The sequence below is a fragment of the Nomascus leucogenys genome, chromosome 8 (genome assembly GCF_006542625.1).
Source record: "Nomascus leucogenys isolate Asia chromosome 8, Asia_NLE_v1, whole genome shotgun sequence".
Taxonomy (NCBI): domain Eukaryota; kingdom Metazoa; phylum Chordata; class Mammalia; order Primates; family Hylobatidae; genus Nomascus; species Nomascus leucogenys.
The window spans coordinates 60,145,836-60,173,337 of record NC_044388.1 but is presented as its reverse complement, the minus strand read 5'-3'; the positions used below and the strand labels follow the sequence as shown (position 1 = coordinate 60,173,337).

Genomic DNA, 27,502 nt, shown 5'->3' with positions numbered 1-27,502 from the left:
GAAATAGATCAGAGAACTCCTCAGAGCCCCTTCTATCTTTGAAAATAGTACATGATTATTGAGAATGTGTGTGCAAACTTTAACAACTGTCAAGGACTGGATGAATATAAGGTATTCTCATGTAAAACTTAAGAATTCACAGCCAAGATCCACTAGCTTATTCTCAATCCATGATCACAGAGTCTTAGAACTAAAAAAGTTTCATTCATGTTAATGGGGGTTTCAAAACAATCTGCTATTGAGAGACAGGACTTTCCCTGGCTCTTTAAATTGGCGAAAGTGCCAAATACAGCCACCTAGTTATTTAATATGTTGTCATTTATTCACTTGAAAAAGAGCAGTTAAGTACCACTACGTGTGTGACACTATGATTGATAGTTAATGAGGGTTTTGACATCTAGCAATCTTAAATCTGGTTGAGTCTAATGTACACACACGAAGTTGAAATAGTGAGTTAATGCTTACACAAGGCAGTGGCATAGTAGTGTTATGAGGAGGGACATGGTTATTGCTGAAGGAAGAACATGGCCAGGAGGGGTTCTGTGCCCTACGTGTCCTGGCCTGACTGTAACTCATGAGCAAGGCATGGCTAGTTGGCCTGGATGGCCTTTGAGCCCTCTCCCAGGGATGTGCTGGAAAGTCAAAATGCCCAGGGAGTAAAACTTAAAATCTTCTAGTTTCTCCCTCAGTCAGAGCATGCAAGATGATATCATTAGCATTCTGACCCAATCACAGATTTTTCTCTGCCACCCATAAGCTTGGTGTGAAATTGCTGGGCTGCTAAGTGGGGGTGAGTAAGGTCAGCCACCCTTCATCCCAAGCATTGCAAACTCCTCCCACCCTTCCTGATTCCTCACCCTCAATTCAGCCCCAGCCCTGGGCATAGGTCACCCACAGTCTGCATACCTTGGTACAACTCAGTGGTTTTCAACCTTTAGGAAAGAGGCTCCTCTGTGAACCTGAAAATATCTATAGACTGTTTTTCCAGGAAAACACAAATACCCATAAAATTTTGTGTACAATTTTAGGAGGCTCATGAGCCCTCTGAATTCCATTTATGGGCCTCTTACCTAGAACACCTGACATAACTGAACATACACTTGAAAAGAAGGCCCCCAGATGATTTCCATTGCCGAGTTCAAATCAAAAAGACAAAATGAAGAATCATTCATCTGAAAATCACTCGTATGTGCTTTGGGCTATTGTGTCCTTATGTGGGTGACGAGAAAAACATCAAATATGGTCCCTAATCTTAAGAAATTTAAAACAGGGCCGGGCGCGGTGGCTCAAGCCTGTAATCCCAGCACTTTGGGAGGCCGAGGCGGGCAGATCACGAGGTCAGGAGATCGAGACCATCCTGGCTAACACGCTGAAACCCCGTCTCTACTAAAAATACAAAAAATTAGCCGGGTGTGGTGGCGGGCGCCTGTAGTCCCAGCTACTCGGGAGGCTGAGGCAGGAGAATGGCGTGAACCTGGGAGGCGGAGCTTGCAGTGAGCCGAGATCACGCCACTGCACTCCAGCCTGGGCGACAGAGCGAGACTCCGTCTCAAAAAAAAAAAAAAAGAATTTAAAAGAGATATTACATACCTAATCTAATATGCAATATAGCTAAGATGTATAATAATAAGCAAGACATTTGATTTTAGCATAAGGAAGTGCTAAAAAGTATTTATCAGATGCCTGCTATGTACAAGGCCCTATTCTAAGAACTGAAGATGCAGCAATGAACAAGACCGTCGCAAAGATCTATCCTTGTGGACTGTACACACATCCCATTGGGGAAGATAAGCAGTAAACACACAATAAATAAACAGGGTGAGCGAACAGAGTGGTGTGTGGGTGTGTGTGTGTGTGTGGAAAAAAAGCAGGTTTAATAGCATACAGGGAAATTATGCTGGCCAAGGGATGCCTCTATGATGAGCTGATACTTTAATAAAAATTTGGATAGGGTGAAGGAAATAGCCATACGACATTCTGGCAGAAGAAAGGCTCAGGCAGCAGAACAACAAGTTTAAAAAGCCTCCAAGGAAATACTGGCATCTCTAAAGAACAAGAGGGCCAGCATGGCTGGTTCAGAATGAGGAGGGAGGAGATGAGAGGGTGTAGCCAGGTTTCAGATTATGCCTCATGTGACTTGCAAGGAGTTTGCATTTTATTCTGAGTATGATAGAAAAAGTCACCTCTTCAGGGACACCTTCTTTGTCCCTCCCTAACAGACATGTATATACTTAATAATCCATATGGCAAAAAGAAAGAGAAAATATTTTTAGCCTAAGCCACAGGGAAGGAGTATGGATACAGACGCTTGGGAGGTGCAAGGATTGTGAATAAGGAAATCAATTGTTCCATTTAGGCATGTAAGTTTGAGACGCCTATTAGATAATGATGTCAAGATGTGGAACAGGCAGCCTGACATACTGCTCTATCTTGGACACGTGTAGGGTAGCTTTCTGGGATGGTGAGATACATCTGATTATCTTCGTTACGCAGATTGTTTTTAAAGTTAAATTTAATAAAATCACCTAGGGAGTAGTTATGGTTAGATAAGATATTCCAGGAGACTAAGTCTTGGAATACTCCAGCCTTCAGTGGTTGGGAGGAAGGGGAGGGAGATTCAACAAAGGAGATCGTGAAGGAGGTGCCAGTGAGCTAGGAGGAAACCCAGTGCACTGTCGTCTCTCGGAGCTCAGTGTAAAAATGTTTCAAGAAGGAGGAAGTATTTTATGTCCAAAGCTGCTGAGAGGTGAATATGATGACCTTGTAAGAGGACTCGAGTCAGACCCTTCCACTGGACTTGGCAGTTTCGTACTGGCTGGTGACCTGTTCAAGGGCAGTTGTGAGAGTGTGTGGGGGGAGGATAGAGCCTTGGTTACGCTCTGTCCTTGTGGACTATACACACCCCAGTGGGGAAGATAAGCAGTAAACACACAATAAATAAACAAGGTGGGAGAACAGAGTAGTGTGCTTGTTGCTATTACAAATTAATGCAAATTTCATAACTGAACACCGTACAAATGTGTTATCTTAACGTTTGGAGGTCAAAAGTTCAAAATGGGTTGTATGGGAGAAAATCCAGGTACTAGCAGAGTGGCATTCGTTCTGGAGTCTCTGGAGGAGACTGTTTCCTTTCTTCTTCCAGGCAGACCACTTACCTTCCTTGGCTCATAGACAGCCCTTTCCTCCTCCTTCAAAGCACATCACTCCAGCCTCTGCTTTCACCATCTTCGCATCACCTTTTTTTCTGCCTCTGCCATTTCCACCTCCCTCTTATAAAGACCCCTGGGATTACAATGGACCCATCCAGATAACTTAAGATAGCCTCTTAATCTTAAAATCCTTAATTTAATTACATCTTCAATGTCTCCTTTGTCATGCAAGGTAACATATCAACATATTCACAGGTTCCAGGGATGAGGACATAGACATCTTTGGGGACCATTATTCAGCCTCCTATGCTATAAGATAACACCATTGAATGCAAACCTAGGTCTCTGCATTGTAACCCTTTTCACCCCAGTTTTGAAAAGGGTGTCTTCACTATGTATAGCAAAAGATTCCATTTGTTCTGTTGCATAAAAGTAGCAATAAATTATTTAAACTCATGTAATAATGACCTCTATTCTAAGTATTTTCTTTTAAAAAAAGTTTTGCAGTTACCTATCAATAGAAAAAGTAAGGCACTACATATATAATTTGATAGAGATTGTATGATACAGATGCAAAGTGTGGTAAAAGTAGAAAAGGTAAAGCTCAGAATGGCTGGTCAGAGAAGGAGATATCAGATCTCAAAGGATATTGATAAGTAGTGATCAGTAGAACATTGATAAAGGTGACAGCACATTCCCAAATATTGACAGTGTCAAATTCAGGTTTTTCCAAAAGGTTCTTCTACTCCTCCTCTTCCCTTCCACTTCCCCTCTCTGCCCCTGTTCCCTCAAAGCGAATTGCTGGCTAAACGTCAGTCTTCCAAGGGGCCCAACAAAAGGCACTGCTTGGCATCTCACTAGTGAACAGTAGGCCTCCCTTTGCAAATGTCACTTGATATGAGTCACTACACCAGCCCCATCTCACTCCCTGCTGGGTGAACAGGATTGCCCTTCCTCCATACTGCCTAAAGGAATATTGGCCTCAATTATATTCTCTGCAACACTGGCCTGGAACATGAGCAGGGCAAGTTGATCAGAAGAAGAGAAGCAAGAGAGTAAAGGCTTTATTTACCACAAGACGTGGGACAGCATGCTTTCTGAACTATCACAGAGCAGACTAATGGATTGTGACCAGATGTTCCTTTTTGCAGCCAGAATCAATGCCCCACCTTGCCCCACCTTCTCAACCTACCAACACCACCCCGAAGTGCCTCATGTAGGGTATTAAAAAGCCACCTTTTTAAAAAAATTATTATTATTTATTCATTTTATTATTATTATACTTTAAGTTTTAGGGTACATGTGCACAACGTGCAGGTTTGTTACATATGTATGCATGTGCCATGTTGGTGTGCTGCCCCCATTAACTCGTCATTAAGCATTAGGTATATCTCCTAATGCTGTCCCTCCCCTCTCCCGCCACCCCACAACAATCCCCCGTGTGAGATGTTCCCCTTCCTGTGTCCATGTGTTCTCATTGTTCAGTTCCCACCTATGAGTGAGAACATGCGGTGTTTGGTTTTTTGTCCTTGCGATAGTTTGCTGAGAATGATAAAAAAGCCACTTTCTTTAGAGACCATGGAGAAAACCTGGAGGCTGTGTTTCATGTAGCTACACATACGGGGATTCTCGTTTTAAAGAGTGACGCTGCATGACTCTGCATCCACTGCCAAAGCATTAACCCAACAACCAATATTCATTAAAATCTCATCATGTGCTGGGCACAGAGTGGGCACCATTTGGGCTAGCAGGGGATAAAAGACAATATTCCCATCATGAAAATAGTAAAAAGTCAAAGAACAAGCCACAAGATGCTGTCAAAGAGTACAGGATAAGGTCCAATGAATGCCATGAGCATACTTCTAAAGGGAAAGTCACTTCCTACTGCACAGATTAGAACAGATGATGAATGAGTTGGAGATTTGAGCTGGGGTTCAAAGGTTGGATAGAAAAAACAGCAAGTGATGTCCAAGTATGAGGAATAATGAGCCGAAGGAGAGAAATGTCTGAGCCCAAGGCAGGCTCAGGGCACCATGAGTAAATAGATCAGCGTATTTGTTTCCTAGGCTGCCACAATAAAGCACCACAAACTGGGTGAGTTAAATTAACAGAAATGTATTCTCACACAGTTCTGGAGGCTAGATGTCCAAAACCAAGGTGCTGGCAGAGCCATACTCTCTCAGAAGGCTCCAGACGAGAATCTTCTACTCCATGCCTTCTTCAGCTTCTGGTGTTGCCAGCAGTCTTGGCTTGTAGACACATTACTGCTGTCTCTGCCCTGTCATCACGTGACGTTTCTCCTGTCTGTGTGTCTGTCTTTACCTCTTCCTCCTTGCAGATATGTGCCTCTGTGCCTCTTCTCCTCTTTTATAAGGATACCAACCAGATTGGTTTAAGGTCCCCCTACTCCAGTATGACCTCATCTTAATTAATTACATTTGCATTTGTTTCCAAATAAGGTAACATTCTGAGATTCCAGGAATGACATGAATTTTGAGGACACTATTCAACCTAGTACAGTTAGTTTGGCAAGAGCAAAGGTATCAAAGAGGGGAAAAGGTATCAAAGAGGGGAAAGAGACATGGGGTCAGATATTGAAGGGCATGAATGCTAAGGATTTTGTTTCTATTCTGTAGGCAAAGGAGATTGATAGAAGGTTTTGAACTTGGAATGGTCATAATTAGATTAGAGAGTAAAAGATTGGGGGGATTTAAGAGATGTTGCCATCATATAGGGTGGGTTAGCATTGGAATCACTTCCATGACTTACTAAAAAAAAATCAGAAGCTCTCCCTGAATTTCAGACTCTACATTTCTTTTGTAGGGAAACACTGGAAATATACTGTATATTATTTTTCCTTTATTCTGTTTTCCAGGCAAAAGAAGAAGAGAGTAAAAATATATTTCTGATACACACTTAAAACGCCCATTTTGGTTCTGTTAATACAACATTCATTGTCTTTGTAAATTGCTTGCAATCTGTGTTGGTTGTGATCTGAGTCAGTGTTAGCTGCTATCAAATAGTGAGCCCTAATTCATCTTCCCTTGTGTTGCTTCCTGGAGACATAAATGTCAGCCTAGAATCATAGAGCTGAAATGCCTCAATCTGTACAAACCGCTCACCTTACAGAAGAGGAAACTGAGGTTTGAGTAGTTTATTCAACTTTCCCAAGACCACAGAACTGATTAGTGATAGAGCTGGGTCTAGAATATGATCCGAAGTCATAAACCTGTGTTTTCTCTAACACTCATGTACTTAATACATCCCTTACTCAAGGCAAGCCCAGTCCCATAGTCAGAAAAAAATAAATTTCTTCCTCCATAATCTTTGTATAAACACATAGCCAGCATCTACTATCTGCATAGTTTTCCTTTACTCTATTCCTTAACTCACTGTTAATTAAACTTTTTTTTGAGATAATTGTAGATTTACATGCAAGTGTAAGAAATCATAGAGGTCTTGTGTACTCTGCCCAGTTTCCCCCAGTGGTAACATCTCAATGCATTTTTTAAATGACAGTTTTCCAAGGTAGGGCATAGGAAATGTCTTTAAAATCACAATCTCAACAGCAACTGTTTCACATCAAGTCACCCAACTGTGATTCCCCATCCCTTGTACCATTAAATTATTATTATTATTATATTTTGAGACACAGTCTCGCTTTGTCACCTAGGCTGGAGTGCAGTGGCATGATCTCTGCTTACTGCAGCCTCAGCCTCCCAAGTAGTTGGACTTACAGGCACATGGGCACATGCCACGCCTGGCTAATTTTTTGTGTTTTACTAGAGATGGGGTTTCACCATGTTGAATTCCTGAGCTCAAGTGACCCACCTGTCTCAGCCTCACAAAGTGTTGGGATTACAGACATGTGCCACTGGGTCCAACCCTCTTGTACTATTACATTCTAAAATCTGCTCTTGCCATATTCTAGACCAGGTCTACATGAGAAAGAGAAAACATGACTGGCAACAATGACCAGCAAATAGTATTGGGAAATAACTTCTCATGTGAGTCTAGGGAGAATAGAGACACATAAATTAAGCCAATGTGTGAATGTCTCCATGGCATCCCAAGGGAAAGGCCCTTGTTCAGAGCATTGCTGAACATGTACCAAAGCTCCTGAGCAGAAATAAAGTGGAATCATTCACCACACCCAGATATTTACTTGGATATCATTTCAGGTTTTAGCATTACAGTGTTATTGATGGGTGGTTCCTTGTTTTGAAACAACTTTCTAGCCTTTTTTAAAAAATTCATTCCACTAACTTCCTAACCTAGAGTAGGTCAGAATCTTTTCTGTCATTTACCTGGGAAACACTGAGACATTGAATGCCTTAAATGCCACAGTGAAATCAGAAGCTAAACTGGGACTAGGAAGCAGAGTTACCTGAATAACCACAATAAAGCCATTTTGCCTCTCAAGAAATCTTAAGCTAAACAGAGGACAGTCTAATAGTGAACACTTCCAGAGGACGCCCAGTCCACTGGTGGTTTTCCATAGCTAGAACCAGGCACTCACTGTGTTTGCTTTCTTCATCTCTGGATAGCAGGGACCAGGATGATGAACGCATGTCTTTTCTTTTTTTCCTTCTTTTAATCCCAATTCAAAGAACTTCCAATGTATGCTCAAGAGTAGCATATTTTTAAAATTCCATGATTCAGTGATTTCCTATTATCAACAGGCTGCTTTTTAAACAGAAGAAAACCAGTAAAAAAAAAAAAAATTCTAATATCTCAATCAAGGTCAAAGGTTTTTAGTGATCAAAAAAGTATAGATGTCTTCTGAGAAGTTACTAGGAATTTTAGTAATTAAAATTATTCAGTGCCCTTGAGGGCTTGCTAGTGAGTCCCTCTCCTGTGTGAATCAACCAGTGCTCACTTCCATGGCAACCATGTGTAACACCCCAATGGGAAGAATGACTTGATGCTGGAGAATAACCAGGCTGGAGAAACTCATAACAGAAGATCCTAAATCTCTCTGAAATACTAAGAGCAAAAACTAAAAATCTAAGTGGAAGGAAAGAGCAAAACTCCCATGATCTCAAGACAGACATGAAAAATCCCCAAGAGCAGCCTGCCAGGCGGATGAGAGCGCCTTCTCTGCCAGGTTAGAATTGACACTCCTCTTCCTGATTAAATAGCCAGCACGGAAAAGGCCCTGTCATGCTTCTGGTTGCTTAATAACCCCAGAGGCAGACACACTGTAGGCTGTGGAGTTCCGTCCTTGCCTTGAATAGGGAGCTGCTGACAGGTTCTCAACCAGCCCCCACACCTTGTTCCTGGTCTCATCATCTTCTCTGCCTACTAAGAAGCCACTTATGCCTAATTGGAAATTTGAATTTGTCCAATTCCTCTGTCTTCCTCCCACCTCCAGGTCCTTGGATTACCAGCCGGTGGAATAATTCTGCAGAGCATTTCCTGGTAGTCCTCTTGATGGTGTAATTACACTTGCCCATGTATTACACGTCTGTCACATGAATCCTTAGCTCTTAGATACTTCTCATCTTGAGTTTCTGAATTTTCAGCTTTGCCCTTTATCCGTCTCTCCCAATCCAAGATCCAAGTCCGTTTATATAGAAGGTCCTTGTTTTGCCATCTCCCTCCTCAATCTCATCAACTCTTTCAACCTATCATCGGCCTACTTACCGTAGCTTCACCCCCTTTCTGTCACTCTCATGCATTTGCTGGATTTATCATTTCCTCTACAACTTTACAATGGGGTAAAGCTAAAGAAGGGTGCAGAAATGAGGACAAGAAAGAGCTCTGTCTCTAGGAAGTTCATGTATGTTAAGCCATGTGCGAGACAGGGGGACCCGCCAGTATCTATTGAAGTCTGAGTAAAAGGTCTGCTCAAATTTGGGATTCTGTTGATTCTCACCCAGATCACTGATCTCAGGGATTCTACATTGAATGCAGAGTGTGTACTTGCAAACTTGTAACAGTGGCTGACAATTAAAATGGCCGCAGATGCCATCTGAGAGCACCTTGATTAACACAAAAATCTCTAGGTGTGTTGGTGCATCCTCCCTCTATCTGCTCAGAGAACCAGCAATGTAATTATGATGACATTGAAACAGAATTCAACCCTGATGATAACAGGCCTACTGATCAGGAACAATAGGATGTGGCCATTGTTTGCAAATGCTGGTTTTGCTTTCATCTTAGGACGTGTGATTCTAAGAGACGATAATAAGATGAGATTTCCTTTTTTACCCATTTCATGCTTGGCAATGAATATTATTTTGTAGCAGTGATTGGCAGAAATAGTAAAATACTTAACCTATCTAATAGTATTTAATAAAGGTCTTTTGTCTCCAATTGGCACAGGGAGTTTAGTTTCAGGCTTATATATGGGAACATTTTAATTAATATGCATACTCTTACTGACATATTTTAAAATAATACTTCACTAACCTAATGTCAGAGTCAGAAGCTTTAAAATATCATCAGGATCACAGAAATTGTAAGTCTGGCAAAAAAAAAAGGCACTTCAGAAATATTTATTGAATATTTGACAGCTGGAAGATTGAGTTGCGTGTCTAATGAGAATGACCGTTAGATTTAGTGGCTTTTTTTCACATGGTGACTTTTAGAGCGCAATGCATATAATCTAATCATCTTCAGGTACAGGTCATCAGGAAATGGACCATCTGGTAGCTCAAATCCTATTCACAAATGCCCCTTCACATTTTTAAAATGTCTACTTGGGCTAAAAAGTTGAAAGGGATAAGCTACTAGAAATAAAGGCGTTAGAGCTTGATCCCTAAAAGTCAGATTGGTGTGAGGAGGAACAAAATTTCTTAGCTCTATGACCAAGTTGTAAAAATAATTGACAAGTTTGTTTTTTATTTCATGAAAAGAATTAACTACCGGAAAACCTCAACTCTGATTCCATTTCTGCCATTGCCTTGCTGTGTAGTTTCAGAAAAATTAATAAACCTCTCTTGATATTGGCTTCCTTTAAACAGGCAAAGTGTGTTTACCATCCTTAATTCTCCACATTGTTATCAGAAACAAATATATTACATGTGCAATATAAAGTGCTATCAGTGATACATTAACGACCCATGCAAATCGTTATTGACTTGGAATCACCATCGCCTCTTCTCCATTCTCCACTGCATTGCAGGGGATAAACCCGGAGCCACTCACTGTTGCTAGAATCCCTTTCTCCATATGGTTCCAGGCAACAGTCAGCCAATGAGAGGCATTCTCATGAGATGTGGAGGAAGAGAAGCCATTATTCCCTAGTGGTAGTTTCAAATAGATGTGTGGGAAGATTGCAGACATGAGGTTAGCAGTGGCTTCTGGAAAAGCACCTAGGAATCACACACTTAATCCTGCAAGTAGCTGAGATCAACGGTAGCAGTTCATGAAGACTTTTGACATTTGTAGCAGCTTCCTGGTGAGCTCCCATGAATCACCCCCATCTGGTTGAAATTTTCTTTATTTTTCACTGCCCTTCCCTTTTCAACAGCTTCCTAAGCCTTGAAACCCTTCCTCCTTGGAATCCCTGGATGGGCTTCTGTTTTCCCAAGTGAACCCTGTTGATCCATGACCTTAAAATTCATGGATCAACAGCTTCCTTCTGAATCATGCCCATGATCTTTAATGTGAGGAGAAAGTTATTCATTCAAAGGAAAAAAGTCCTGAGTGATTTCGTTTCTGGCCATATAGTGAAACAGTAACATGAAAAAAAAAAGTATTTCATAAGACACCCAAAACATTGAATAAAAATATTTCTTAAAAATCTTTTTAAAATGCTTGGCTTACCAGCAAGAAAGTAATGGAAATTCCCAAAACTAAAATAAAGCAGGATAAAAGGGACCAAGGAGAGTGAGGTAAAGGCAATATTTGAAGGGATAAACATTGATTATTTCCCAGAATGTATGCAGAAGTAATCATCAGATTCAAGAAATGCAAAATAAATTCCATACAGGACTAAGGCTGGACTGAAACCACTCTCATCTACCTACTGTGTGACACTACAGAAACCTTAGACAAAAAAGAAGATCCAAAAATTAACCAGATTAATAGGATGGATTTCCTAAAAAGAAACTATGGTTAGATTGATAGCTGATTTCTTAATAGCAATAGCAAAGCCAGGGATGGAATAATAGCTCCAAAGTGTTGAAAGAAAAAACTGTCAACCTATTTACTCACTGAAAGTGTCTTTTACAATAGAGGCAAAATAAAGACATTTTCGGACACACTAGAGCAGATTTCCCCACCCACAAGTCTTCTCTGAAGGAGATGCTAAAGGGAATACTCTAGAAAGAAGAAATAGGATCTCAGAACGGAGGTTTGGATACTATAAGCAATGGAAAAGAATTTGTCCAACATGTAGTGATTAAAAACACAAAAAATCCCCCAAAATGAGCTAAAATGCTGAGCAAAAATAGAGTGTAAACCAAGAGGGGGTGATTGGAATAGAGGTATTCTGAGGTCCCATTGGACTGTTGGGGGGTGAGGGGCTACAGATAGTGACCTATGTCAGCCATGACCAGGTTAAATAAGCATGCTATAATTTCTAAAATAACCACTCTCATAATACACATGGAGGGTATGACCTCCATGTCAGTAGAAAAGGAAATATTGACTAGAAAAAATATTAATGGGAATTTGAATCCATGGTAAGAAACTATCCTGACATATAGGAATACATTGGAAGTGGTATGGGGTAGATTAGAACCAATTCATATGGGAGACAACATAGTGAAAAGGCCTTTTGTGCAAGCTTATGTTCCTTCCCTGCTGGAAGTATCTCCACTGTTCTTAAAGGCACAGATTTCTACACTATGCAACTAATCACTAATTCCAGTTAATAATGTAGTCAGAGCCAGGAGCAGTGGTTCACGCCTGTAATCCCAACACTTTGGGAGGCTGAGACGGGTGGATTGCCTGAGTCCAGAAGTTCGAGACCAGCCTGGGCAACATGGCGAAACCCCATCTCTACAAAAAATACAAAAATTAGCCAGGTGTGTTGATGCATGCCTGTAGTCTCAGCTACTTGAGAGCTTGAGGCAGGAGAATCGTTTGAGCCTGGGAGGCAGAGGTTGTAATGAGCCAAGATTGTGCCATTGCACTCCAGCCTGGGCGATTAAGCAAGGTTCTTATCTCAAAGTAAAATAAATAGATAAAATAACATAGTCAGATTGGGGAGGATCATGTGCAGGAGGTCAGAGTACATTTCAGAGGAAAATGCAAAGTTTCTAAAATACTCATTTTAAAGGGACAGGCATCAGCAAAGAAAGAGAACTAGTGATTAAAGAATTCATTTTGTTCATCCCTTTATTAGGGACAGGCTGCTATGTAATAATGCTAAATTGTGATTATAGATGAAGTTGCTGGAGTGTTGTCCTTTCGAGGCCCGTAGGGTTTCTGGCAATTAAGAAAAGGCTCTTGATCATAACGTGATTGCTTGAGGTGTTCAAATTGCCTGCCTTTCAGCATAGGCAATGTAACAATTAAGGATGAGTTGGTATTTGTTTCCTGGTGCATGCTGTTTATTTAGTTTGCATATTAAGTCTCAGGATTGGGTTTTAATGCACCCAGGATTGCCTGACTGACTTGGCTGTTAGTGTCAGCATGGAAGTTATGCACACAAGCCTACAGAACTACCTGGGCCTCCTCAGGAGGGGAGAGGTGAAATGCAAGTCCTATTTGTTAATTGGGATTTTCTGCCATTCAGGGATTTCACCAGAAACCAAACTCTCAGGTCTGCCCCAGGCCTGCATTGGCTGCCTAATGCCCCAAGGTGTAAATTCTTCCAACATAGTGGCTGTTTTTTAATTTTTCCCCAATTTCCCAACCTCTTTTATTCTCGTGAATCATATTGGGGCCTTTTGTCCCTTTGGCCTTACTGGAAGCAGAATGGCACCTGCTGCTTGAGCAATTTTCTGAGTCCTGTTCTCTGGCCTCCAGTCTTTGGAACTGGCTGCTCGATAAGATGAAAGTAAAGATGTGGAAAGACAACCCTTCTTCCTACCACCCGAAGCAGAGGCGAACCTCAAGTCATAGCTTCATTTTCCTGAGCCCTGTACTGTTTCTTACAAAGATTTTCAGAGGTGGGAGAAGGGCTGGCTAATTGGGAGTTCCTTTGGGGCAGACGCTGTCACTCAAGCACACAAGTGTGCTTCTTGGAATGGAACATAACCCAAGAGTGTTGCCCTCAGACCTGTACTTAGGATCTATTCTTATTCTGCTCATTCATCATATTCTAGTCACCAATTACCTCCATGTTACCAAATTCCGGGCACCTATTTTTGCCCCCATCTTCCTCACCTCTCAGCAGCACTGGGCACCTCTCTCTTGTTGAAACTGCTTCCTTAACCCTTTGATGCCACACTCCCTTGTTCGTCTCCTACCTCAGTTTCCACTTGGATCCCCCACTTGCCCTCTAAAGGATGGTGTTCTTCTAGGCTTCCCATGGGACCTCTACTTTGCTAATGCCCTTTCCCCAGTAACTGGCATCCATTCATTCCCATGGCTTTTGTTCTCTGCATGTGCTAAGTGTCTAACTCAGATCTCCCTTGAGTTCCAGATTTGCATAGCTAGCTGCTACCTGACCTTGCTACTGTATACATCAGTAGGTATCTCACAGGTATCTCTGAATCAACATGTACAGAGCTGAATATGTTATATTCTCACTGAATATATTGTATTATTTTATAATATCTCACTGAATATACTATATTCTCATCTGTTCTGAGCATCTCCATCTCAGGAAATGGAACCATCATCCTCTTAATTGCCCAAGACAGAAACCAGCATTGACCCTGCCACCTCCCTCCACTCTATCCATTCCATTAGCTACTCTCATCCATTCTACCTCCAAAATAGGTAGCAAATCTGTTCACTTTCTAGTTCCACTGCCAACACCCTCGTGGCCACATTTATTTCTCACCTAAATACAACATCTCCAAACTGGTCCTCCAGCTTTCATTTTCAGGCCTCTACAGACCATGGCAAAATCGATTGTAAAATGTTATTTCCCTTTTTAGTACTCAGCAGTGGCTTCCCGCTTCACTTAGAATAAACCTGAACTCCTTCCTATGGCCAACAAAACCTGGTAAACCTGGGCCCTGCTTAATGCTGCAGACACAGATTGAGCTTCTCTCCCTCTGGCACTCCATGTTCCAGCCATTGCAGGCTTTACTGTGCCCTGCAGCTCTTGAAGTTGGTTCTCCTACCAGGACCTTTGCGCGTACTGCACCCTTGCCCAAGATGCTCCCCATCTGCTCTCCCATGGCTCACCTGTAGCTTTTAGAACACATCTTAGAAATGGTCTTCTCAGAATGGCTTTCCCTGACTGCCTTCCATGAAGCATGTTCCTCCACTTGTGTTCTGGTACCTAGATTCCTGTTTGTTTTCCTTCATAGCATGTATTGTGATTGGTATCTGTTTCCCTACTTGCTCATAGGAAATCTTGCCCATTGACTGTAAGGTCTGGAAGGCCAGGGACCACATCTGTCCACCTTCCGATCCTTAGCACCCCACACAATGCCTGGCATGTGGTAGGCACTTAATGATTATGGCATGAGATAATGAATGAAGACTTCATCTCTTACTTCAGTAGTTTCTCTATGACCTTGACTGACCCCAGAGTTCTTCTTCCTTTGGGGTGGAGTGGGGTGTGCTGGGGCCAAGAAGCATTAGAGGCAGAGGCAAAGCCTTTAGCAACCCACAGTGTCAGCATCTGTAGCTGACACTGTATATTTGGAAACTTTGGGGTGTTCTTTTATACAGAAAGTTATAAATGAGGATACTGCTAGGAAGCTTACCGGTGCCTTGAAATATCTATAGGGCTTTTGGTTGTTATATCTGAGAAATGTGGTCTAATCATGACTGACTTATGTTCAAAGAGATGCATAGAGTCATAATTACATACATTTTGCTTGAGGAGAAACAATGTCTGTTCTGATTGATGCGGTAGCTAACAGCATATACTCTCCAGCAGAAAGTTTTCTAGGCTGATACTTTCCTCTGTACATCCACCGTGGTCAGATGTTAATTAGGTAACTGTGTATTCATGTCTCCAGAGAATTAGTGAATCAAAGAGAAAAGGAGGCAGAGTCTGAAATTAAGCAGACAAATAAGGACACGATCATGGCGGTAACCAGATGAAAGAGAGGCCATCAGGGGAAGAGGAGAAACAGTTGAAAAAAGAAACAGCCCCTTTCTATCTCTGTGAAAGCCTGTGATAGGTCAGTTTCCCTCCTCATCACTATTGCTGGGCTGCTGCTGGCCCTGGGAGACATACTTGATGCTATCCAATCAGGGGTTCCTGTTGATGGGCAAAGAAGCTAGGAATGAGGTTCATTCACTGTGCATGTGAAAAGTAAATCCATGCCTGTGGAACTCCACAAATAGAAACATAACAAGTTTTTTCGTGGCTGCTATGAAACTTGGAGTTTTAACAGTCCAATAGTAATCAAGTTTCTTCTTATGTTGAGGGCAGAATAAAAAGAGAAGCCTCATAAAAGCAGAGGAGATTTCAGCATTTCTTTTCCTTTTATTAGAAACTAATTTACCCATGAAAATTCAGCTTGAAAGCTAAAGTGCCCTACACAAACAAACAAAACAAACCCTTGTGCTTTTTGTGTCTTCTGAATTTGGAAACCAAAAAGTGCACAATCATTTCAGAGGGGTATTCTGGAGAACTCGCCTGGTACAAATTGGTTATGAATAAAAGCATGTGTCTTCAGCATCTCCCTCTAAACACAACTAGGAACTCCTAAAAGCCACATTGTATTATTCTGTAGTGAGAAGGAATTTTGTGACCTTTGAAGAAATTTTGTTTCAGTTTTTTCTGAGAAGACCATGATAAGGAAGTGAGCCACATTTCTTGGCCATGGGAAGTTTGTCTCAATGCCCCAGGCTTGCGTTCTCAGGAGTGTAGCGGGTTCTAAGCAAGTGGGCTTCTTGCCAACTGGTCCTGCGTTGCAGGTGCCCAAATTTTACACTTACAAACTTGTTAAGATTCCCAGCCAACCTCGGGGTTGTGGAACTGACGGCAGTGGCCTCTGGGGAGCATCTCTATGCTGACCTTCCCTCATTGTGCAGGCTCCTGGCTCCACATCCAAGAATCCGCTGAGCAGGAGGTTGAGCCCTAAAGGTCCCAGACACTCAATAAGAAATGGAGGACTTAGCCTGGAAGGAAGGACAGGCTCATTGGAAACACAAGGGGGCAAGCACCTGGCCTGCATGCTTACCAACAGCCTTCTTGTCTGGAAACCCAGTAGATTTGGTGCTCATGCCTGATTACCGCTCCACAACATTGGACACATCTCTCCTGAAATAGTTCTTTCCCTCTTTTCCTTACCTCTGGACTTTCTGACCACTTCTGTCAATCAGCCTTGCAAAACGCTTTTGTTTTGCCTATCTCTTAAATCAAGGATTCTCAACCAGGATGGATTGTGCCCTGCAGGGGACATTTGGCAATGTCTAGAGACAGCTTTAATTGTCACAACTTTGGGGGTGGGGAAGGCTTGCTACTAGGTAGAAGCCAAGGATGCTGCTTAACATCCTACAATGCGCAGGCCAGCCTGCCCCCCACCACAAAGACTTACGGATTCTAAAACGTCAACAGTACAGAGGTTTAGAAACCCTGACTCAACTGGTGTGTCTCCACAGTGCTTTCTCCTATATGCTTTATTCTTCCTCCAACTCATATACTCTTTGGGTTATCTCATCTATTACCACTTAATACAGTGATGCCCATACTCTGATGGCTTCCAAACCTCTGTCTCCAGCTGGATTTCTCCTCTGAGTGTCAAACTCGTAAATTTACTATGCTACTGGACATCTTTAGCTTGATAGCCTATAGATGGCCTTCTGCTTTTGTTTCGTTTTGCTCTTGGATTCTCAGCAAGAAAAAAAAAAGTTCATGGACGGGCGGGGCGGCTCATACCTGTAATCCCAGCACTTTCGGAGGCCAAGGCAGGCAGATCACTTGAGGTCAGGAGTTCGAGATCAGCCTGGCCAACATGGTGAAACCCCATCTCTACTAAAAATACAAAAATTAGCCTGTAATCCCAGCTACTTGGGAGGCTGAGGCAGGAGAATCGCTTGAACCCAGGCAGCAGAGGTTGCAGTGAGCCGAGACCATGTCACTGCACTCCAGCCTGGGTGACAGAGCGAGACTCTGTCTCAAAAAAAACAAAAGAGAAAAAAAATGTTCATAATTGAAAAAGTAACCTCTCACATGTAGTTATATGTTTTTAATAATAGGGAATTAAAATTAACTTTTACTTTGAAATAACAAAACACAATTTAATGGCACATTCTGAGATTGTTAGATACAGCTTGGGAATGTCACAAAAGCTGTTGAAGGGAAATCCTTGAGTCTTTTAGGATAGGAAGATTTTGCCATAACTCATTCTTTGATTTAAACAAGGACTTGTGGTCTTTCATTGTGGACTCCAAAGGCTTGATGCGGTGCTGCCTACTGTTGTCTAACATTTTCAGAGCCTCCTCTACATAATGCTTTAGGACTAGCCTAGTCCTAGATTGACACTGTAGGGTTACAATAGATATAAGTTAAAATTTATTAATGTTTTTTGAGTTCAAAGACCATATCTTATATACCTTTCAGTTACCTAGAATGCTGAAGCAGAACTGCTTCTCAAGAGATATTTGATGGGTGTTGAATGAAGGCATTTCCTAGGAAAACAACTTCTTGTCTTTTACCTTTAGGCCCTACTCTTAGCCATTCCCTTCTCCACTGGCAAGAGGTACACAGGTACACACACACACATACACACACACACACCCACACACACACACACAGAGATTGAATAACCGTAAATCAACTGATTATGTGCATCTAGAAAAATCACCAATGAGTAGATGCCATTCTCACAAAACAGCCTGCACATCCCTTTAGAAAACCCTCATAGGTCAGCAAGGGAGAGAAGGCCAGAGGCAGGAAGGAGAAAGTGTGGAAACATCTGTCATGGGATCAGTCATGTGGAAGGTTTGGAACTGTGCCCCTGAGTTTGTGCTTACAGGGTGCTTTCCAGAACCACTATTATCTCCCAGGGAAACCAGCTGCTTACACACTCTGAGCCCTTACTTGACATGAGATATCGGAAAGGAATGGATAGTGCCCTGAGACACAGTTTCCCAAAAGTGGGAGTAGATCCCCTAAACTTCCTCTTTCTTTAAAAGAACAATCTCCTTCCTCCAACTTGGAGCAGCTTTCCAGAGAGCTGCCCATCTGTTTCTGTCTTTAAAACAAGTCTCCATGTGCACCATGTGAAGCCAGGCAGAGAAGCATGGAGGAGAGTGAATTGCAGATTGATGAAGAGGAGGGGCATGGAGGAGATACCAAGCAAAACCCGGGGGCCTTTCCACCTGGCCCCATCTCAGAATGTAGAGCCACAGACCAGTGAGTCTCAAGATGAACAAAGGACAGTCTCTGCTGGCTCCGTATCTTCTGACTTCCTGCAGGGCTGCCAGGTCCTGTTCAGTGGTGCCTTTTCATTGAGTCTACCATTTAGTGACTATAGAGTGGGCACCCATTGATTGTTTCCAAGAGTCATACTTGTTCACAGGCTTTCCTGTAGCCCCCATTTTGCATTGCTGTAAAGAAATATTTGAGACTGGGTAATTTACAAAGAAAAGAGGTTTATCTTGGCTGACACTTCTGCAGGCTGTACAGGAAGCACGCTGCTAGCATCTGCCTGGTTTCTGGTGAGGACCTCAGGAAGATTTTACTAATGGCAGAAGGCAAGGGAGATGTCATGTTGCATGGCAAGAGAGGAAGAGAGGCAAGAGAGAGGGGAGGAGATGCCACGCTCTTTTTAAGAACCAGATCTCATGGGAACTAAGAGTGAGAACTCACTCATTACTCAAACACACCAAGCTGTTCATAGGGGATCCACCCCCATGACCGAAGCACCTCCCACTGGGCCCCATCTTCAACACTGAGGATCAAATTTCAACATGAGATTTGGAGGGGACAAATATCCAAAGTATATTGACCCCCAACACCCATTTCCAAGCTTTGGGGTGCCATTTACAGCTGTGAGAAAGCCTTAAGGTCACCAGCTGGAAGTGGGGTTGATTCTGCAACCCTGCCATCCTGGACGCAGCCTGCTATGTGGGTGCTAGAGTCCAGTGAAGCAAGTCTGGGTTGACTTCCCAGGCTCTGCAGAAGACCTCTCTTCCTTTTCTGCCCCACTTTGTTTCATTGACTCGTTCATTAATGTCACTGATGTTAAGTGGCCAGAATAGGTTAAACACTGTGGTAGGCACTAGAGAGAAAATGGTGACCCTAAGCCTTGAGCTGCTTCCATCTCTAGAAGACTTTGGTCAGTATTAGGCGAATGTAGGAGTGTTATGTCATGATGGGAATGAGCACAGGAGCCTTCAGTTCTGCCAAGAAAGGGCACCTGCTGGAGTTTCAGGATTCAGCTAAGGACCACTGAGCCCTGTAAGGTGATGTGAAGGCCAAGGGGGCTGAGGGAGGGAGGGACAGGTGAGTGCTGTATCCACAGTGAGAGAGGAAACCTGGTCTTCAGGTGGGAGTGCAGGACCAAAGGGGCTGCAGAACAGAGGAGGAAGAGAGTGGAGCATCCCTTTGAGAAGGAAGGTAGGTACGGGCCACAGCCTCGCAAATACAGAAGGGCTGGGGATGGTTTCCTTGGTGAGGCTTCTTATTTGCAATAAAAGGGTTCAGTATTAGCATTGACTCTTTTAATTTCTCCAAGTGTTTAGATCTCTTTGTTATCAACAGTGATAATGCCTGCACTCTAGGCTTTAAACAAAGAATAAAATCCTGGCTGGTGTCCGATTCACGATTGGAACAAAAACAAACAAAACACCCATGGGGAAAATGGTACTTCTGGAGTTCCTCTACTGCTCAGATCACATAAGGCTACAAAATTATAAAATATTACCTCCTCACTGGCAGCATCTCCTTTACTTGATTGAGCTTCGTTATTTTGCCTTCAGATATTATCAGTTTATGGAAACTAGACCTCTGAACTGTTTGTTATGGGGACACTGTTGAGGTCACTATGAGGCTTAGTCCCACTAAAATGAAAATGCATTGGTAGTCATTTCTTTCAGGCCTAATACCTAGGGGGAAAACTTTGATTTCTCTGAAAAACAAAAAATAGGAAATGTGTACATTTCATCTCTCTCTTTTTGCTTTATCTGTCTGGGAACATATTGATAAATTTGAATCTCAATAATAGAAGCCCAGTAAGCCTTCTGGTTGGTGTATTTGTGTTTCAGTGTTCTTCTGAGTTCCAATTTTCATTTCTATCTTCTCATGTTAATAAATGGGCTTTTTTAGTAAGGTATCTCAAAGATGTGTCGGGCTAGTTGGGAGAGAAAAAATTAAAGAGTTAAAAAAATGAAAAAAGGGCAGAATACTAGAGAAGAAAAATGGGTTGAAACAAAAGGAGAATAAGGAGACTGAGTAGAAGGGAGGGAGCCTGCTGAGATGCTCTGCGATGAGGGAAGGTGTATAGTGGACAGAGGCAATAGAGAGCCACAGAAGGTTTTTGAGCTGGGGAGTAGCCACATTAAAACTTGTTTCTTAGGTTTGCCTGATTGCAATTTCCCAGACTATGCACCTGATTATATGTACCAAAATAGGGAAAAGCTAAGGAAGTGATGCCTGGGAAGATAAAAGAATAAGCAGCTATGGGAAGCATTTTGGTAGAAAAGTGAATGAAGTTCGAGTGTGAGGAGTAAAGGAGTGAGTCAGCACTGACAGCAGGTGTGTAGGGTGTTATTATTGCCAGAGAGAGCTCAATGGAAAGAAGGGATTTGGATACTTCAGAGGGGTGGAGAGAGAGGGGAAGGGGGCAGGAAGAGGCTGATATATTCCTGATTCCTGATTGTAGGGTCCTAAGATCCCATATCTTTTTTTTTTTTTTTTAATTTTATCCTTAACTGGATAGAATCCAAATTGCCACTTCTTCACCAGGCTGGATTCCTTCAAAGCCAACTAGTTTTGTAATAGAATGATGCTTTGAGATATTGGTCAAACGACATATTAACCCAAAGGACAGCAGTGTAGTAAGTAAAAGATCCCTTAAAAATTCTCTTCAGAAGATTCATAAAGTTGTCATTTAACCATCTGTTCAAGTCACATAAGAGTTCATAAACAACACTATGCTTTTCTTCCTTGGCCCAGTGGGGCATTCAGTTCTTTCCGGATCAGTAAAGACTATTCATGTTTCCCCCAATGTCTTATTATGACAAATTTCAAACATAAAGCAAAGTTGAAAGAATTTTACAGTGAATAGCTGGGTCACCCACCACTTAGATTCCACTGTTAATAGTTTACTGTTTTTGCTTTCTCATAAATCTCTCCACCTGTGCATCCATTTATTCATCTTGTTTTTGGTGCATTTCAGAGTAAATTGCAAACATGACTACTCTTTGCCATATAACTTTCGTTTGCAGGCTGGGGAACCTGTGTTAGCCCACCTACGTTGACAGTGGAGATCAAAGAGAAGTCAGTGGCTCTTTCTGTGGGTGGTTTATCTCCCCAATCCCTTCCTCCCAACGAATTTTAATCTTGACTCTTTAATAACAGTGGTGTCTAGCCTGTGCACTTGAGTTCCTAGAAAGTAGAAAAGGGAATTTCTACAAACCCAATTCTCTTTAAAAACTTCAGTCTTTGAGACTGAAAAGACTCCTACAGGTAGCGTAGTTGGAAGTTGTTGTTTTTTTTTAAGTCCCACAGAGACATAAGCTCTATAGCCTACGTGCACATTTCCAGATTTCCATATATCAGATTTGCTTAAAGCAAAACTGTATCTTTAATGATGTAAGAAACATAGAGAATACAGATGGTCTCTGCTTTCAGATACAAAATATTCCAAAAAATGTCACGGACCATCACCATTGTCTCTACCTGTAGGGAGTTAGAGGCAGAAATTGTAGCACAGGAAGTTAGTGAGGAAGGAGGTAAAAATGTTTAGCTGGCAAATGGATGGTATTATCAAAACCAGAGATTGCCTTACTGGAATTTACAAAACAACTATTACTGCATGCCTTTATTGCATGCAATTTTCAAGCTTAAGAAATGTGACCCAGCAGTGTAATAATAAGCCTGGATATGATGGCATTCGATTAAGGTTTGTTTTGCCTCCATTTCTATGTCTATTGTATTTACGTTTACGTTTTAATTGATATTTTGGTCATGTGTATTCCCCAAAGAGATTTTGTGAAGGCTTCCATTTTAAAAAATGATATATTTGACATATTGTAAACAAAAGAAATCCTCCTTAATGTACTCAGAAATGAGATCTTGTTAGTGCACTAAAACTTCACTTAAAAATATTTATCCGTTAGTACCATAAGCAAACCAAAGGTACTATTGTAGAGACTTGGAGGAAAGGACCTCAGTTTGGGAAGAGCCAATATCAGGAACTAATTCTCAGATCGGAATGTGGCCTGAATAGAGGAGAGGAAGGAAGTATTAAGGCAAATATGCAGCAGGTGATACAGAAACAGCATCTGAAGGAGAAAGCCTCTTGATGACCCATCTGAGAGGGTCAAAGTCAGTTTATTTATCTTGGTCAACTCAAACTCAACACAAGAGATAGTCCAGAAGGGAAATGAAATAGAAGAAAGAAGCAGAGATTATATATTTTTTATGTTATCATCTGATTTTACAATATGTAGGCTCTCTGAATTTTTTTCACTGGAGAAAATTAAGTGCTCTTGGTCCCACAGGAATCTTAGGATAAGAGTGTGATCAGTCTAGCCTTAAAGATTCAGTCTCTGGAGCTTCCATGGCAGTGATAAAGACCTGTTGGATCCATGTGTTATCTCAGTGATTAAGGCTTGCTTCTTTCTCAAGCGTCAGGCAAACCTCATCCTACTGTAAGTTTAGCCTCAAATACAGGGAAATTGTTTAATGGAGCCACTTATCTACCTGTATGGGGTGAGTACAAACAAGTGCTCAAATCATTATCACTATTTTCCATGTTGTCACTCATGCAACCTTGTACAAATTTTCCATGGGCTGGTAAATCTTAGTACTTATCTGCAAGGCTATTTTGTAAGCAGAGAATCTAGTGTGATTATTACACTAATACTTAAATCAATACTTCATGCCTGTAGTTCTCACTCCAAGATATTCAGGTGAAAGTTGGCATTTTATGGAGGATGGGGGGGAAGGTATAATTGAGTAGAAAAGGATGGGAGAAGAACATCTCTTTATAACCGTTGCATTTGGAAAGAGACATTTAAAGGAAAATCTACCAAAATGATGACTTTAATGACAAGGAAAGATAGCTCCACTAGATCCCCTCTGTTTACACATGCTATTGTTTCAGCCCATGATGTTTTGTTTACTTTGGAAGGAAATATTTTACCCCCTCTGAGATAATTAATTTTTGTCAGCTTCACTGTTTATAAGGGAAACTGAGAAACTGTTAATTGAAATACAGAGTGAGTCAGTGTTTCCAGTAATTTTTGGCAGCATTCTAATTTGTGTCAATCCCAGCCTAATTATTAGATATTTTGGAAGCAAAAACATATTTGATTTTTCTCTTACTGAGTTTGTTCTTCCTTTTTTTTGAAATCTGTGCTGTCTGACAAAGGTCATATGATTTATGTCAAAGTGAGGTGAAATACCCATACATTTGAAACACCAGAAGGCTTATTGCATCATGTTTAGCTCTTCACTGCAGCTCAATATTTAGAAGGCTCTTTTCCTCATTCCTACCCCCAGCCCCGACAGGAAAATGTGATTCTTGCAAAGACCTTTTAGCTAGGATGAAGTCGAGGTATATGGCCCATCACTAATGACGTCACTGAAGTAAATTTCCCAGAAGCCATCAGGGAGAATTCATTTGGAAATCCAATTGAATGTCACTTGCAAAGGGCAGGCTCCTGAAAGAGGTGACCAGTCATGCATTCCTGAGTTGTTTGTTATAAAAGCATTAATCGCTGTGAACTCATTTACTCCTAACGCGAACACACTACATTATTCCACAGGAATTCTATTCCAAATGATCGTTAATGTAGAGGACGGGAGCTGCTGATTGTGGGCAGGGTTAATAAAATTCGTCAGATCAATGGCCAGTATAATGGGCTTGTTAATGGTTTTTAATAGAGGTTGGATCTCCCTGGCTGCAGCAGAGTGAAGGCTGGGAGAGAGGGGCAGGTGGCTGTGTCGGGAGACAGCTCCATCTCCTGCCTGCTGAGGTGGCCTCTGGATGAAGAGAGCATCCCTGTTGGTCACTGAGCATCAGCAGGGCTCAAAGCTGGCCTTGACTGGGAATGCAGGCACCAGCTGTGGGCTGGGGAGGAAGCCCCAGGGACAACCATACTCCAGCAGCTGGCATGCCACAACCTCTTGCAGACCACAGGCCAGAGTTCCTCTAAGCACCTGAAGCCATGGATATCCCAGGCCCTTGCTTGCACCCCACCCTGGGCCCACCGATGAGATGAAAGACAACAGTCACACTGATAATAGTGACAACCCCAGCAAATGCTCACTGAAGCTCTCCAGGGCCAAAGACTAAGCATATTACACGCACTCACGTCAATCCCCATAGCAGCATCACTAGAGGTATGTACTATTTATTGTCCCCATTTATAGCTGGGGAAGCTGAAGTTCAGAGAGATTTGGTCACTAGCCCAGGGTTAGACTAGAAACTGTGCGCCTTTAGACGCCATGCTCTTTTATTAGAGGGAGAGACACAGAAGCTGCAGCCTAAAATCAGACTGAAGAAACATGCAAGGTGTGACGGGGGCCTGGTAGTCTTTCCATTTGTTTCTCCAACCAGTCAGTATGTTCAGGAGCAACCTTGAGCAAATTATGTAAAAGCTGTAGCTTGTCTGCAATGCTGTTCCTCTAGGCATTGTTAGTAAAACTCAGGGTGCCCAGGGCCCTTGAGATGCCCAGGTGCTTTGGGCCACCCCACTGTGGCCTCAAGTGGGGCACCCAGAGAGGTCCTCTTCACCCAGTGCTGCCCTGTACTTACAGCTTGGTCCTTCTCACCCTGCTCCTGCCTCACCAAAACTTGACCCATTTCTGGTCATTTGTGGGTCATCACGATATCCGACTGCCGTAGCCAGATCAGCTCGGATGGGAGGAAGCTACTGCTTCCTGGGGATGCTTCCTGAGCACAAGACTTTTGTGAATGACAGCAAAGACTGCCCAGAGCCAGCACCCAGAGTTCCAGCTGCACTGCTGAGCATGGGAACGCAATGACATGCCCGAGCTCCAGAGACTGCCCTAACTGAGGGGCCAACACGGCTGCCTTGGGGCTGAGGAACAAGATGGGGCGGGAGCTTGCAGGTGGAGACTGTGGGTGAAAGAGGCAGCCACGAGCTGAGGAAATTGGCAAGCAGGAGTGAAGGAGGAATGATAGCTGGAACTACAAAAAATGCAAAATACTAGCACTACTAGATGTTTCCAGTAAGCTCAGAAGATGGCAAAAGGACTTCATAAATGTTATCAATAAATGAAAAGACATGGCACACCTACTCCAGTGACCTTTCCCAGGTCAGCTTCTATAACCAAGATGGGAGCAGGCTGCAGCAGTCCTTGCATCTGAAAACACCACCATTCCTAAAGTTATTTCCTTGATTATGTCATTTTAAAAAATCTACTGTTAAGGGTTTGGAGGATGTAAGAAAACAGATGGTTATAAGGAGGGGGTGATGCAGGGAAGGAGGGGGAGGACATAGGGGTTTCAGAGGGAGGCTCACGCATACCCCACACACTTACCACCCTCAGCAGGACTGAGCTCAGTTACACCATGCTAAATGCAACAAGAAACGCAGAAATGGGTGGAACGTGTTCTCCGGCCCCCTTGAGCGTACAAATATACACCATAAGTGCTAGACTACATGGCACAGGATATAAATGCAGTCGAGTTGAGTGAGAGAAATTAGCAAGAGGAAAATTCAGAGACGGCGTCATGGAAGATTGCACTGGCTGCAAAGAACATAGAGAATTTGAATCGCAGGGAGAGAAGGCACAGTCCACACAGGGAGAGGAAGCAGGGACAGGAGGCTGGAAGTGCGAGCGAGCATGCTGAGCACAACGAAGGGTGAAGGAGACAGCCTCGGTCTAACAGAAGAGGGGTGGGTGTGTGTATGTGTGCACAAAGGTATGAATGTGTGTGAGAGTATGCAAGAGTATGGATGTGTGCATGTGCATATGTGTGCACAAATGTGTGTGAGAATATGCCAAAGTGTATATGAGTGTGCGTGTTTGCACAAATGTGTGAATATCTGTGAGAGTATGCATGAATGTGTGTGTGTGTGTGTGTGCGTGGATGTGCATGACTGTATGTATGCGTGAGTGTGAGTGTGCATGTTTGTGCATGAATGTGTGAATGTGAGAGTATGCATGAGTGTGTGTGCATGTGTGTGTGTGTGTTTTAGGAGAGGGCCAGGCACGGTGGCTTATGGCAAACCGCCAAGCCAGCACTTTGGGAGGCCAAGGCGGGCAGATCACTTGAGGTCAGGAATTAGCCCGGCTTGGTGGCACATGCCTGTAATCCCAGCTACTCAGAGGCTGAGGCAGGAGAATCGCTTGAACCCGGGAGGCAGAGGCTGCAGTGAGCCGAGATTGCGCCACTGCACTCCAGCCTGAGTGAGTGACAGAGCAAGACTGCATCTCCACCCCGCCATGCCCCGCAAAAAAAAGTGGGGAGAGGAGAGCAGTGGGCAATAAGCAGGACTGGAGAGAGGGTGACATACATTGCAAAGACCTTGTTAGCCAGACAGAGGAGTCTGGACTAATGTGGTAGGCAAGAGGGAGCCCCTGTAGGTCCTTGGGCATCTAGGGAGCATGACCTGGAAAGCTTCATCTAGCAGTGTGTAAGAGGTAGACTGGAAGGGGAACAGAGAATTCTGGGCACTGTAGGCACCCCGGACACCCTGCCATTCTGATTTGCCATTTTCTCTCCTCCAGCACACTTTCATATTCCCCATCACATTGGCTGAAGTCGTCCTCAGGCCTCACTCCTATCCATCAAAGAAGACGGGACTCACCTTGCTGGCTGCTGCCAGCATTGCTTACATCAGCCGGTAAGAATTACATGAAGAAAGTCAATTTAGGCTTGTCATTCAAGACCCTGAGGGAAGTTCCAGAAATGTGTACTGTTCTGTCAGAATCCCTTTATCTTGGTTTAATAAGGATTTAATCATGTTTACATTTCCAGGTAAGAAGCATTCTTATTGTTTGATTTTAATGCTCATGGAAACCTCCCAAGCACAGAAACATGCAGGTGTGCACACACATACGCAGCAAGTCACAATTTCCCCTCTTTCTCTCTCAGGAAGAATTAATCATTGCAAAGCCACACATCTTGCTTTCCCAAAAAATGTTGCTCCTTGGTTCTATCTTCAATGAACAT

General features: G+C 42.7%; 1 protein-coding gene across 2 annotated transcripts in view; it reads left to right on the top strand.

The window, feature by feature from the left end:
* Positions 1-27,502, top strand: part of ADTRP (androgen dependent TFPI regulating protein) — a 66,270-nt gene that overhangs the window by 16,731 nt on the left and 22,037 nt on the right. For both annotated transcript variants that reach the window (XM_030816454.1, XM_003263514.4), the window contains one exon: positions 27,058-27,173. In XM_030816454.1, the coding sequence (XP_030672314.1) occupies positions 27,058-27,173 (116 nt within the window). The remainder of the gene's footprint in view (positions 1-27,057; positions 27,174-27,502) is intronic.